General features: G+C 33.7%; 1 protein-coding gene across 11 annotated transcripts in view; it reads right to left on the bottom strand.

Moving 5' to 3' along the window:
- LOC113395864 (zinc finger protein 732-like) overlaps positions 1–15,249 on the bottom strand; it is a 45,144-nt gene that overhangs the window by 20,344 nt on the left and 9,551 nt on the right. The window contains exon 5 of one of the 11 annotated variants that reach the window (XM_026633574.2): positions 75–1,303. The exons of 7 other annotated variants lie outside the window; for them this stretch is intronic. In XM_026633574.2, coding sequence (XP_026489359.1) covers positions 132–1,303 — 1,172 coding nt within the window. In that variant the 3' untranslated portion in view covers positions 75–131. Of the gene's footprint in view, positions 1–74; positions 1,304–4,473; positions 5,861–7,106; positions 8,226–10,484; positions 11,821–15,249 lie in introns of those variants that run through there. 3 more of the 11 variants (XM_026633566.2, XM_026633579.2, XM_026633568.2) reach the window with 3 other exon arrangements.

Raw genomic sequence — 15,249 nt, 5'->3', positions numbered from 1 at the left:
TCCTTTGAAATAAGGTACATACATACATACATACACAACGTATATAACTAATAATAACCGTAGAAATAAATCGCATCATGCGAAAACATCATTAATTTGGTAACGAAATTAATAAACCTTATACATTTTCCTCAGACTTCTTCCCCGTGTTTCGCGCGCATGTGACCACGCCAGCTGCACTTTTGCACAAACGCCTGACCACAGTGCTCGCATTTAAATCGTCTGTCGTCTGAATGTATGCGCATATGATCACGCAGGGTTGATTTACGACCGTACGATTTCAAACATACATCGCACTGGAATTCCCTTACGCCCGTGTGCTTTAACATGTGGCATTTCAAAGCGGAACCCGAATAGAAGTTCTTATCGCATTCCGTGCAATGGTGCGGCCGCTGCAGTAAATGGTCTCTCTGGATGTGGACCCTGAACGATTTTCGACTACGATATATCCGATCACAGGCATCACACTTATACGCATTTTGTTCGACTTGGTGCACAACTGTCAAGTGTTTTAATTTCTGATGATAATCCTTAAACGTCTCGTTGCAATAACCACATTTATTCCGAAACTTGACAGGTTTGTGAATGGACTTTATATGGAGTTTCTTCTTCGGCAGCGTGGAGAATTCCTCCGAGCATACTTCGCACTGGAATATACCGGTTTTATGCTTCTCCTGATGAACGAAAAGTCGTTTCCGATTTACGAAGCCAGCATCGCACACGTTACAAATAAAATTCCTACAATGTAGATTCATATGTTCGAGTAAACCTTTGAATCTGTTGAATTTCGTCGAACAAACGAAACATTGTAATGTTTCCGTTTCAAATTTGAACGCTATCAAATGATTTTTGATGTCTGTAAACAGCCGTTTTTTGTGTACGTCCTTGAGGTGAACGATAAGGTGATCAATTGATTCTATATCATCATCACATAATCTACACTGAAGTCCTGTGATGTCTACTTTAACATAAAACGCGTTGAGATCCCTGCGTTTCGTGAAACTGGAATTATTTATGCCTTCGTGGTTCTCTAGCGTGTGTTGTTTCAAATCAGCTGGTTCTTGATAGTAATCATCACAGTAACAGCACAAATAACCGATATCCGTATGACTTCGAATTGGCGTCGCATTGGACCAGGTTAGTATTTCCCTAACATTGATCAAATGTCTCGATAATTCGATACTCCCTTGTCGACCTTTCGGTATCTCGACTTCTTTTTCATTTTTGACAATTCTCTTAGTCAATTTTGTTACGCGCTTCACTGTTTCACCTTTAGTTTTTGCTTTACCGTCCGGTTGTCTACCTACAAAGAAAATTTCACTTTTATTGTCATGTAATCTAGACTCGTTAGGTTTAAAACAGTTCAAGAGCAAAAGGTTTTAATTAGATTCTAATTAGTATAAATATTATAGCTTTTTGGTTCAGTTTAAGTTTGTTATATGAAGTAGACGCAAATAAGTAAATTTTCTAAGTCGAATGTTGAATATATTTAAAGAAAATCAACGTTATAAATCTAATTTTGAAATTGATTTATATTTTGAATAAATGTAATATTCTTTTTTGTAGTTTCGAATTAACAAAACAGTTCTAATTCCATAAATAATCTTATGAATTTTCGAAACGACGGTGTATCTATAATCTATACTTAATCGAGATTTTTTATAAATTGTAACAAGAGGCACAGAACACTTTACAAGTGAGATTTCGTGTATAGTAGCGCTCATAAATTTACACCAAGATTTTGCTTTAAGATATTATTTATTTTATTAACACTATAGTGATAACCACTTAAAGCCAAACGATCTTAAATCAAAAACTACAACGGCTGCAATAATATCACATAAAATATAGATAAGTAGATAGTAATATAAAATATAGATAACGTCGAAATGAAGGAGAGAGAAACAACAAATGCGAAGAAATAGTTTATTTAAGATATTAAACATGAACATGAAGTAGACTAAGATCGAATGATAAAATTTCAAGTACGATTTTACAACATAGAGATTCACAAGGTGAATTTATTGCGTACATCCTTAACTATACTGTATATCATTCGAAATCTATACAAAAATCTCAATATCAATATTTATATTTAATCTATCAAACAAAAGAGATCCAATTGTCAATACTTTTACAGGACTGCCCAAAAAAAAAGGGTAACGTTTTCATTTATGTGAGCTACTTTCTTTTGCCGTAACTTTTAAAAGCTTTCTGGCATCCTAAATGACACTAGGTATATTTTCTTTACTGTTTAGTTTATTTGCCGGGCAGTCGTGTTTCGAAATTTTTGACATAGTCAGATTCGGTTATTTCGTATCACACATAGACATTTATCACGAAAATAATCACACCATTAGACCGTGTTATGCAGAAATGTTTCAAATCCACAGAAACAAATGTAAGTACTTTAAGATTTAAAGTTGAAATGAATGAAAATTATTTTACGACTTAAATAACATTTTAAAGACATATCTTTAGTATTTTTCCTATTACTGTACATCATCCTCCTCCCCTTATGCCAATTTTACTTGGGGTCGGCGCAACATGTTTTCTTCTTCCATACTTCTCTGTCATCTCACGAGTAACATTCTTTCTAACCATATCGTCTTTCACACAATTACTTTTTATTTCCTATTACTGAACATTTCTTAGAAATATTTGGAAACTTTGCAGACAAATTTAGAAAGAGTTCCTGGATAATTTTCTCTAAATCGAAATCAATATTAAAAAAAAATTATACTGCACAACACGGATAAATTATAAAATAAAAATAATACCAACTTATGAACACAATTTTCCACGTTTTAATTGTAACAATTTTCATGTTCTAGACGAAAAATACTAAATGCGAAATAGTACATCTCTCTTGAATTCTAACGATCTGATCTTCTTCTATAAGTATTTTTACCAAAACTTCTATAGCCTATTCCAATTGAACAAAGAGTAAAAAATAAGAAATAAACATTATATTAACGTATACCATACGATTTGCTAATAGCACAGCTATATTATGCATTACAAACAATTATTATTTTATATGTATTTATTTATAACACAACACTATTCCACTACTAAAGTTCCGATAAACACTTTGTCAACAATGAAGACTCCGTTTATCGCAAATCATAATGAATAAATCTTGATATCGCTTCAATTAAATTACAAAATTGTAAATTTCTTTTTAACTTCTTTGATTGGAATAGCCTATAGATGTTTCAATAATTAATTATATCGTTATCAAGAAGAACGAATGGTAATATCAGATTTTGTACGAAAAAATGGAAAACTAGATAACGGAATAGACAAGTCAGATGAAAAGAAATGCCACCGTCGATAGACGCCAAGATTATTTTTAACCGTCGAAGAATCTAGAACATTATAAGACGTTTTTGGTCACGTAGAAAATATTTATATTAATATACGAAATATGTTTAATCAAAAATAATAAAAATATCACATATTCATACTATATTTATTTAACGTAAATAAATTCCTGTTGTTCGTTGTTATTAAAATAAATTGCTACAGGAGAGTAGATATAACATACAACCTAACCTCTAAACTATAACTTTGATGAATTCTTTTTTAATCGCATAAAAGTGAGACAATTTTCAGAAATCTCCGAAATTTCAGAGTAATAATAAAAAAGAGGACGCATTTCCCTGGGCTATTAACCCTATGGTGATACCCTCTGACAAATACGTCACTGCATGTTTGTGACTGGTTGAACTAGACAAGGGTGCATTTCACAATTAGAACATACTGTATCGATGTCAAAAATCAGATTTACAATCATTCTTGTAGTGAAAATAGTCCTGAGAAATAGAGATTTCTATGCATATTGTTGAGCTTGGTTGTAGTTCTTTGTAACATTTCATAGTAATATGTCGTAGTCACGTTAAATTGGTTCTCTTTCATATCTTACCAACATTTAACAGTATTTCTACGGATTCGAATATTCAAAAATAACACGACACATTCCAAATGCCTAAACTACTTATTTATCGTCTAAATAATTCAATACAGATGTCATGTCCAAATAGTTTGGTCTATTCTATAAACGAAATCGTTTTGTTAAGGGTGGTTGATTTTGTTTAACTTGAACAAAAATATAGTGCCCTGTCAATACCATAAGACCGAATGCAAATTAAAGTTGGTTCTATAAATACTGCTAAAGATACCTTTATATCATTTATCAATATAAATTTGAAGAATTTAATTAAATAATCGTCCATGAACGAAATTAAATTTTTAGTCAAAGTCATTTAGTAAATATTGCTCGATCTCCTCTGAATTAGATCGGAAATATTAAATTTAGAAAAGAGGGGGTAACAAACGTAAGCACTTTACGACGTCGTGACGTGGCACTTTCTGTCAAAATTTACGTCACTAAAAACTGTCCATGAAATCTACAGTACAAATTTATGGTAAAAGTACTAATTCTTTGTTTATCACTGTCATAATATAAACGGCAAGACGTCGCAAGGTGTTTGTTCAACCCTTAGCTACTTACGTCTAAACATTCTACACCTAAACAATACCACGTTTAATGACTAATTTTGAAAGTTTCAAAACCCTAAAGATAATCAATAAAAACCATTCGATATTTAAAGACCTCATTAAGGTACTTTTATCTTGTGTTTATTACGCATATGAGATTTCCAACTGCACTTTTGCACGAATGTAAATTCACATAGTTCGCACTTAAATTTCCTAATATTAGCGTGTATCTTCAAATGTTCCCGGAGAGTGTGTTTCCTTGCATACGCCTTCTGGCATATGTCACACTGGTATTCCCTTAATGGGGAGTGCTTCACCATATGTTTAACAAGTTCCAATTTGGTATAGAACCTCATTTCACAATCCGTACAGGCGTGCTGGCACTCCATATGATCTCGTCTGGTGTGACCTCTTAATCGAGCTCTCGTACTAAAAGTTTTCTTGCAAATCTCACACTTGACAGACAAAGGTTCCGCGCCGTGTTCTTGAACCATATGAGATCGTTTCTTAGCATAATTGGTGAACTTCTCCTGACAATATGGACACTTTTTCCTCTTATAATCGCCATCGTGCACAAACTTCTCATGATTCAACTTTTTTCTGTTCGTATCGAATATTTTTGCACACTGACTGCATGGGAAATCGCCCTTTTTGTGTCTGTTCGCGTGATTTTGCATTGTTCTCTTATTAACAAAAGGGGCGTTACAAGTTTCGCATATGTAATTACCATAATGTACACTCATATGTTCTTGGATAAGTTTAAAATGTTCGAAGGATTTTGGGCATTGGACGCAGTCAAAGCCGTTTCCAACGAATCTGAAGGGTAAGATATGATTTGGTATATCGGTATGCAATTCTTTGCCGTGTGCAGAGCGAAGATGATTTATTGGGTCAAAACCTTCGATTTCGCTGTGGCAAATTAAACAGCGCAAATTCGTGATATCGAGTTTGACCACATAGGAAGTCAATCTATGACCTTCCATGAACGATGATTTGTCTATTTCGTCGTGTTCCTCTAAAACGTGCATTTTCAATTCCGACGGAAGTGGATATGTTTCTGGACATAGAGCACACACATAGTTAGCACCATCGTGGTATCTTATCGGGGTAGCGTTAGTATGTAACAGAATCGTACTAATATTTTTCAAATGCTTTTCCATTTCTAGAATTTGATCTTTCTTAGATTTCTTGTCGGCTGCGCTTTTTTTGGGATCTTTTATTACCTTTTTCGATCCATTTTCATCAGATAATTTTTCTATTTTAACTACCGTTTCGAGTTTTGTCTCTTGTTCTTCCGAATCAGATGTCGGTTCCTGTTTGATCGTTATTTCAACAAAGCTTGTTTCAACCTCGACACCTACAAAGAAAAGCACCGAGTTAAAAACTTCAACTTGAGCACTTGTATCATTATTTTCATGCTTTTCATACTTAACTGAAATTATTAATTTATAACTAATCTAAAATAATAAAATCGTTTTGAATTTTTGTAAGGTAAACACCATTTAAATATTAATTTCTAGCAACTAATGTAGTTTTAGTAATCAGTATCTTTACTGGCTATATATATATTATTGTTTTGTTAGGTTATGGATAAGTGTTTTAACTTATCTCACAAACTATGTGTATAATTTGACGAATATGATTGATTTATCTTGATTGCGTCGACAGCGGTCTCCTTTTTTTATTCCTTTCTAAGTTTTAAAAGAATAAGTCAAAATATTTATTTTAAATAACTTTGCGTTTGTTGATGTATAACAAATGCCGTTGTTACAGTTTGTTTTGCTTCAGAATATTTTTCTCGAAACAAAGGAATGTCTGAGCAATATAAAAATCAGTAAAAAATGCTTAAACTGTCTATGTCTAAATCTCATCGGCTTTTATTAGTAGGTATATTGGACAGTACACCAGAAAATCTTCATCATAATCATGTTAGAATAGGGTCTATGCCGGAAGATTCAGTAATAATAATAATTATATATAATATAGTGCCATTAGCAGTTAACAATACAAAAACTTGAGTGATATAATTTAATTTTGTTTAAATAAAAAAAAATCGAGTTTTTTTGTGCATTCAATCGCCTAACTAATTTCTCTGCAAACACCAAAAAAATCGCACCAAAATGTTAAGTCTAATATTTGTGTTGTTGTTAAGGTCCGTCGTGTTAAACTCGACCGACCTTCATTTACGCCGAATTTCGCGCCCCTTGATACTGTTCTACGATGTTTCATAACTATACTAATTTTTGATCTGTTTGATATATGATATACTACGTTTGAAGCATCTACTTTCCCTGATAAATTACAAATTAGATAAATATACCAGACCTAGCTTTACAATTTCTACTAAACTCCATAAAAAATATATTATTTCCATATTACATCGTTTGCTTTGTAAATACATCACGTCCACTCGTGATAGAAGTTTTAGTCAATCATTTGATATGTTTTAGGATTCACGTAATATTTACAATTTAAGTTTTTATTAACATTATACATTCGCCTATCATGTTCTTCAACAATAAAATAAATAAAATGCTCAATACATCACAACATTTTATTTATTACAGATACATTAAATACACGCAATAATTCAATAACACAACACAATTACGCTCATCACGCCAATCACTTGTCTAAACTCTCGTTGATCACTGTATTCTTTGATATACCGTGATTCTTCTTCATATGTTTCCGTTTACTGTTTTGCGTTGCATACGCCTTACCGCAGACGTCGCATTTGAATTTCCTCTCGTTCGTATGCGTCGCCAAATAATGTCCAAGCATGTGACGTTTTATAAAGAAACCCATACTACATACGGAACATTCGTACGGCCTCTCCTTCAAATGGACACTCCTCATGTGGAGGACGAGATTAGATTTCAAATTGAACTTTTTGTCGCACAAATCACATTTTATTCCTTCAACATTGTGGACTTGTATCATGTGTCGCGTCTTTTGGTAATAATTCTTGAACCTCGCTTTACAAATCTGACAGACGCTGTCACCGGCTATACCTTTATGTTCAGTATTGACATGTGCCTTCTTCTTGGATTCAGCAGCGAAGACCTGTCCGCAGTGCCGACACGTAAAGCTAGATTTCTTCTTGCCGTGCGTCGTCTCGTGCCTGTTGAGTCGGAAGCTATTCACGAAACCAGCTCCGCATATCGTGCATATGAAATTCCTATAATGTATATTCATATGCTGCATCAGCAACTTCATATTGTGGAATATTTCGTCACAGAGGCAGCAATTGATGACCGGTTCGCTGGTCAACTTGAAAGGTTGGAAATAGTCTGTTACTCCCAAGTAATACTTCTTATCGTGATCTTTGACTAGATGCTCGGTTAGAACGTTTATGCTTTCCATATTTTGATCACATATCGTACATTTCAGGCCGACTATATCTAAATAAGCTACGAAACTACTCATTCCTGAACCGGATTTGTACGTGGGTTTCTCTTTATCGTGGTCATAGTGGGTGTGGTGTCTTAGAACGTTAGGGTCGGGGTAGGTTTTGAAGCAGTACGCACAAATGTAGCCCGCATCGTTTCTATCCTTGAACGGCGTTGCGTTCGAATATTTCAAAAGAGTGCTCAGATTGTGCCACTGTTTCTGCATCTCCCGTAATTGTTTCTCATGATACACTACTTTATTCAATACCTCACCCTCCCCGCTTTCCTGCTTTAGAGTCCGTTTTCGTATTTTTCGGGCTCCGGTAAGGCCTATAAAAGAAAAATAACGTGTTCACTGGCCGTTCAGTTTGGAAAGACACTTTTTTATCTATCGAATATTTCGTCAAAAAATTTACAACGAGACTAATCCACGTATATAATGGTGAACTTTAATGTTTACGCATGCTTGATTCTTCAATATTACGTTTTCGATACATAGACTAATAATATTAATTTGACCTTAGCTGTGAGAATAAAAGTCAATGAACATTTTATATGATTTAATATTAGCTGCTCCCTGCGATAAACATTACTGCTCCACTCGAATGGTTCGTACCTGGATGGTATATTACATTCTCTAAACTTTAAAAAAATTGGCTATACAAAAATATATTATTAAAGCGACTTGTTTAAACAAAAAAAAAACTGTTTAGCTTTATATATTGGCATTCTTAATCAAAATAAGCGCCCAGCGCAAAGAATGTATTGATCCTTAAACTCAAAAAAAAAATTCGTGGTTGGACCAGTCCGACCGTGCACGAGGACCTTCGCAGGCGAGTAGCCCCTTAAAAGTCGGCGCCCGGTTTTTTTTGCACCCTGGATTAAGACGGGCTTGTCGATTGGTATACATAACATACTGAATCATTCCTGTAATAATAGTTTAACGGCTTTGGTTTTAAGGATGATTAATGGAAATATTCATCTTTGTAATCAACAACTACTTGTTGATAGTTTTCATTGAAAATAATTATACCAAATTTTAATGAGGTTTTAATAATTTATTAAAACAATATCAATTATATAGCACTTTATTTTTTAAAACACTTTATAATTTATATAATTGTATTTCCAGAATTCGAGATCGTAAACTAAAATACGTGATACAGTAAATCATTCGGTACTAAATAAAATAAGAAAATGCCACCATAGACGAAACGTAAGACTGCAATAAACGGCAACAATAACTATTTCATTATTGTCTATGGCATACCTTTTTTATCTGTGGCAATAGATATATGCACCACGCGACTTGCGTTTTCTATAATAAGACATACTTCGTAAAAAAATGCGAACGATTCAATCACAAAATTCGTAGAAAACATTATTTGACAACTTCAAGACCAAAATAAACTAAACAATGGTTTAATTATTTCATTTTGAATTCAAAACTCGGTTCAACTATGACTCGTAACTCAATACGATACGCCTTTTAAAATGTAGGTAGAAATCGACACAAATTTCACTTCAAGAAAATGGTATCCGCTGACAAGAGCAATAATAATAATAATTATTCCCGATTCAAACTCTCAAAATGAAAAACTACGATTAGTAAAAAGGCAGCATATATTTGATCCGTGCACCAAAACGAAGTAAATTGAACATCCAAATTGTAACGTAACTATCATAAAAAAATTAGTGCAATACTTCAATTCGGTCAAAATTGGGTTGAAAAATTACCTAATTCTACCAGTGAAACTAAACGAAAAATGTCTATATAATGCCAAAATATACCGCAAAGATAGATTAACATTAGCCTATTCCAATCCAAGGAGTGAGGATAAAAAATCGATTTACGTTTTCCATACGATACGCTAATAGTTCTGCTATGTTATGGTTCTCGATTAATATATCTCTATTTATAATACAAACACTATTCGACTAACTACTTATATCCACTTTGAGTTCTAAAGTGCCGATGACATCTCTGTCACTTTGTCGCAAATACGTAACGAATGTCATGGATCATTCTAGAACTCGACCTATATTATATAATAATATCGCATCATTTCAAGGTTAAAGTGTTTTTGTCTCTATTCCTCCTGTGATTGGAATCGACTAGTGTATTCGTTTGAAATAATGTTTGTATATATGTATACAGTCATGTAGCACAATTCGAAATCCTAGACTTTAATAAACTTATAATTCTATTTTAATGTGCATATTTCATATAAAACTATTTAAAATTCATTTTGTAAGCGTTGCGCTTATCTGTCCTATAATTAAGGACGAGTCCAGACTTGTGTAATGTGATGTATCATATATGACTCGAATAGTGTTGACGGCTCACTATCTCAAGGCGAATTTGACTTAGGTGCTATGAACGTGCGAAAGAGATAAATCACGACAGCTGTTCTGCTTTTATTTGTAAACATTTAGTAAAGATTGGATAAATCTAAGGAACCAGTAGATGTTCGAGCACCACAGTTGTATAGGACACGAAATCATACTTCATTTGTTCCATACCAAAATATCAGCAAACATGTTGCCAATATGAAAACTCATATGAATTATGACATACGAATACCGTCCAAACAAACAATTCTTACCGACGACGGAAAATCGCGAGCACCTTCTCGAACGTTACATTGCACAAGTCTGACCTCAGCCTAACAGAAGCTCGTCATTTTTTAATACTAAGGATATTGATCCTTCAACTTTTCAGCCTGCGCCTTCTTCTTGTTCTCAGCTGCGATCTGTTTCAACGTCATCTCCCTGTTATCGATCAGATGTTTGACGTCATCGAATTCCTTGAATATGTCCAAATCGTCTTGATGTAAACGAACGTGACTCTTCAGGCTGCTCTTCTGCATGAACGTCTTCTTGCAGACCTCGCATTGAAATCTCTTATCGTCTTCGTGTATCCTCATATGTTCCCTGAGAGTCCGCATTCGAGAGAACGATTTCCCGCAAACATCGCACGAGCATATTTCCGCCCCAGTATGTCTCGTCATGTGATCGACTAAGCCACGTTTCGAGAAGAACTTCGCGTTGCATTTGTCGCATAGAAAGCTCCTCTGCTGGAGGTGGTGGTGTTTGATATGTCTGTTCAATTCGAACTTCTTTTTGTATGTCTTATTGCAAGCGTTGCAAGGATACACGACGGGAGCCTCGTTATGAACCTTCACTAAATGCTCGCTACGATCGTAGTAGCTCACGAATATTTCCGGACAGTGAGGACACTTGTTCCTGAGCCAGCCGCCCGTGTGGACGCCCTTTTCGTGATTACGCTTCTTCGTTAACGACGTGTATGATTTATCACAGTAATCGCACGGGAAATGACCTTGGTAGTGCGTCTTCCCGTGCTTCCTTAAAGCCGCTATAGTTATGTAACCAGCACCGCACTTCTTACAACAATAATTACGATAATGACTACTCATATGGTGATAGAGATTTTTAAATGATATGTGAACGACCGAACATATGACACATGTGAAATTCTGTCCGTTCTCAAGTCTAAAAGGTAGTATAATGTCTTTTATATTTCGATGAATTGTTTTACTGTGCGCGACAACTAAATGTTCTTTGAGCTCGATCAAATCTTTCATATTTTTATCACATACCGTGCATCTAAGATTAGTAATGTCTAGTTTTATTGGATTATAGCTGAGTTTGTAATCTAGCATCGTGTTAATTTTGTCCTTTTCCGACTGTTGGGACGTGTGCGCTCGTAGTTCGTCGATGTGTTGGAAGTATTTCGCGCAGTAGAGGCAGGAGAAGCCGCGCATCGTCTTGTCCCTGAACGGACTTGCGTTGGAGAACTGTAGTATCGATGTGAGGTTCACCCTGTGCTCAATGCGCTCGGGCGTGGCGCTAACGTCTGATTTCTTTTTCTTTTTCCTGCGCTTGGGCGCGTCGCCGTCCGTTCCTATAACAGAAACGAGCACATCTCAATTATCTTCATCCACTCTCTCTTCTTATCATTAGGGTTCTGTTTTATCGCCTTCGTGGACTTGCGAGCTCAGTTTTCCATATATATTTTTTTCGTGTTATTATCAGTGTGTTTTAAAGCAATGTTTAGTGTTTGCTGTATCTATCGTTAATCAAACGCTGTAAACAATTCACTGTGTATTTATCGGTAACGCAGGAAATCTTTACAAAATTATCGTTAATGCAGAAAATCTACACCAATATTGTAAATGCGAAAGTAATTTGTCTGTTACCTCTCCACGCTCAAACCCCTGAAGTCATTTAGTTGAAATCTGGTTTGTAGATAGTTTGTGTCCCGGGAAAGGACATGGGCTATTTTTTTAATTCAACTCTACAGGGGCGAAATGGGTTTATGTGCTATAGGTTAAGTTTAATAAATTTCGCACGGATAAAGCCGCAGATTCATGTGTATATAATAACGACAGACAGATAACTTAATCTATCTCACGTATTCCGTTTCACACATTATATCTTCGTTGAAAATTCTTCTGCTAATTTTATATTTCCATTAGTGTGTTTAAGTATTATTTGAAGGTTAAATGAAAAAACGGATAGCACCGAAATATTAATTATGATATCGGAAATATTCATAGCAACGATGAAAACAGTCAGTGGGTTCCACAGGGTTCAATTTTAGTTCAACACTAATATTTAAATACATCAATGTAGAAGACAAAGTCTTATATCATTTTTTAAGGCAGAATATAACATTTATATACATAGAAACAATATTCCTTATAAAAATAAGAATACGTCGAGGCATATCAATTCCTATCAGCCATAATAGTCAGTGGACGAAAATATAAAATGAACATTGTCATAATATCTTAAAAATGTCATAAAACGTAATCATCGAATAATACGATACTTGTGCCAAATTTTATATACAGTAGCATAAAGATTCACATTTGCACTGAAGCGAATGCATAATTACAATTACTTATATCGTAATTATAACTAACTCTATACGATCAAAAATGATGGCTTTAAGACGAACGATAATATGACATTGACATTGTTATATAACAACGCGAGGAACCCTTTAAGAGTCGATTACAATGACAAATTCATTCAAATCGTTTAAAATTTTAAATATCCTCACGCGCAACAAAGATAATCAAACAAAGATAATCTTTGTCGACATGCTGAGTTCAGTTAAAGTCACAGACAGTGATTTGTCTATTTCTAACATCATAGAATTAACAATGGAAAGAGAAGACGGCTATATTTAACTTATCACTCCCTAAATATGTTATGAAAAAATCTTTTTATAAAATGAATATATAGGGATGAATAACTATCATATGGTTTTTGCTATAAATCATTATAAACAAATTAATCATTGAATCAAAAAAGTATGTGCGTACAAGTGAAATTTAATAATAAAATTAAATTAATTTCATTTCGTCTCTCACGTGACGCATATTAGTTTCATAAAGTTCAAATCACAACGATTCCAAAGAGATTTCATTCCAAAAAAAAGTATTAAAAATCCTTTTATTGACGGTAGATTACAAAACAGTACTTACCTTCGTGCCTATCATAAATCCTGACCTATTAAATGTATGAGATTTAAATTTCTCCTGTCACTTCAACTTATAATATCTTCAGCCCCCTTCAATAGAACCTCTTTCGTTATTATATCCCGTTATAACGCGATAACGTGCGATAATATTACGTTATTTCCATTCGACGAAAGTCGCAACGATTTTAACGTTTGCAACGATCGTTATTTTGATACGAATTTTATATATTTATAGTAATTGGATTAAAACAAATAACATTATTATATTATATTGGGAAATTCATGTAATTAATTATAAAGTTCAAGTAAACATCGAATGAGCAAGTTGAAAAAAATCGACAGCCTTACAAAGTTACAGACATGACAGTTTAAATTTTTTTTTTTTTTTGAATTCATCGAAAGAATCTTACAAAACAAATTACTGACATATTAAAACATATACATTGAAAAAAGTTCACAGTTATCACTATATTGTTATGTGTACGTATTTATGAAATACTATTGGTAATACTTATTAATAAGTTTATAAATAAACTAACGACACGTCCAGCTGCACATGCAACATATTAACAAAGAAAATTATATATAACATATACCATCGAGTAATATGTAGTATTCTACGAGTGAAAACATTTTTAGAATTCGTTCATTCGTTCCAAACATTTGACATCTTTAAAATATAGATATAGATAGATAAACAATCATTCGTTGCCATTATTTCATCTATATTTTTAATCATAGGGGTTATTATTACAAAGGTAAATAATTAATGAAGAGTTTAACTGATCAGTAATTAGTAAATTTAGTTCGATATATTTTAAACTATGCTTGAAATATAAATATAAATGATTAGATATAATATTAAGAATATATCTTTAGTCCTGTCTATAAGTTTGTAAGGCTGACTTAACTTAAATATAATTAAGAAAAAAATAACAGTTAAGAATATGAAAAAGCTGACATTGTTTTCGTTACACTTGAAATAATAAGAATATCATTATCAAATAGCATCTATTTAAAGAGTGTCCATCGAGTGTGTGTGTGTGTGCCCGCGTGTGTGTGTGTACATGTGGTAAGTGTGTATTTACATATACAGTGGACCTCCGGTAAACCGACAAACATTTTGCAGGGCAGTGTCGGCCTGTCGAAATTGTCGGATTATAGAGTACCCTGCTGCCTAAGAGTAAGATCCCCAATAGTACATAATTTTTTATAAAAGACTACATTGTAATCCGACAAATTACAAATCCAATGATAAGATTATATATGCTATACTCTTAAGTATAAAGAAGTGATATCTATCACATGTAGTCAAATTCAAACTAAGCGATCAGAGTCAAAAAAAAAAAACGCGTCGAGCACAATAGCGGTGGCGCCCAGGTTGTAACCCGCTCAATCGTGCGTAATTTACATGTCACCGTAAAATTGTAAATACCGTTAGATTATCTATCTATCTCGCGAGATTGTGAACTGTCGAAAGATTGTGAACCGTAACATACTGCTTACAATTTAACGCATTATTTTTCGGTAGTTTATAATCTATCGAAGTATTTATCAGTTAAATTATAAAAACTCTAACCTAACCTTATATTATGAACTATCAAAATTGTACATGTTTTATTGTAAGATAGATTATAATCTAACGGTATTTACAATTATACGACGATATACATAAGCGAAGATTGTCAAAGAAATATTCAATAATAATAGAAGTCTCGTTATACAGGGGGTGCCGGATTAGCCAGGGGCCGGATTACCGTGATTCCACTGCATAGGGAATCGACGATATGGAAATTAAAAAAATTACAACATTCTATATTCAAGTTTTCGTGCTACGGAATA

Source organism: Vanessa tameamea, chromosome 29, assembly GCF_037043105.1.
Source record: "Vanessa tameamea isolate UH-Manoa-2023 chromosome 29, ilVanTame1 primary haplotype, whole genome shotgun sequence".
NCBI lineage: Eukaryota > Metazoa > Arthropoda > Insecta > Lepidoptera > Nymphalidae > Vanessa > Vanessa tameamea.
This window is presented reverse-complemented; position numbering and strand designations above follow the sequence as displayed.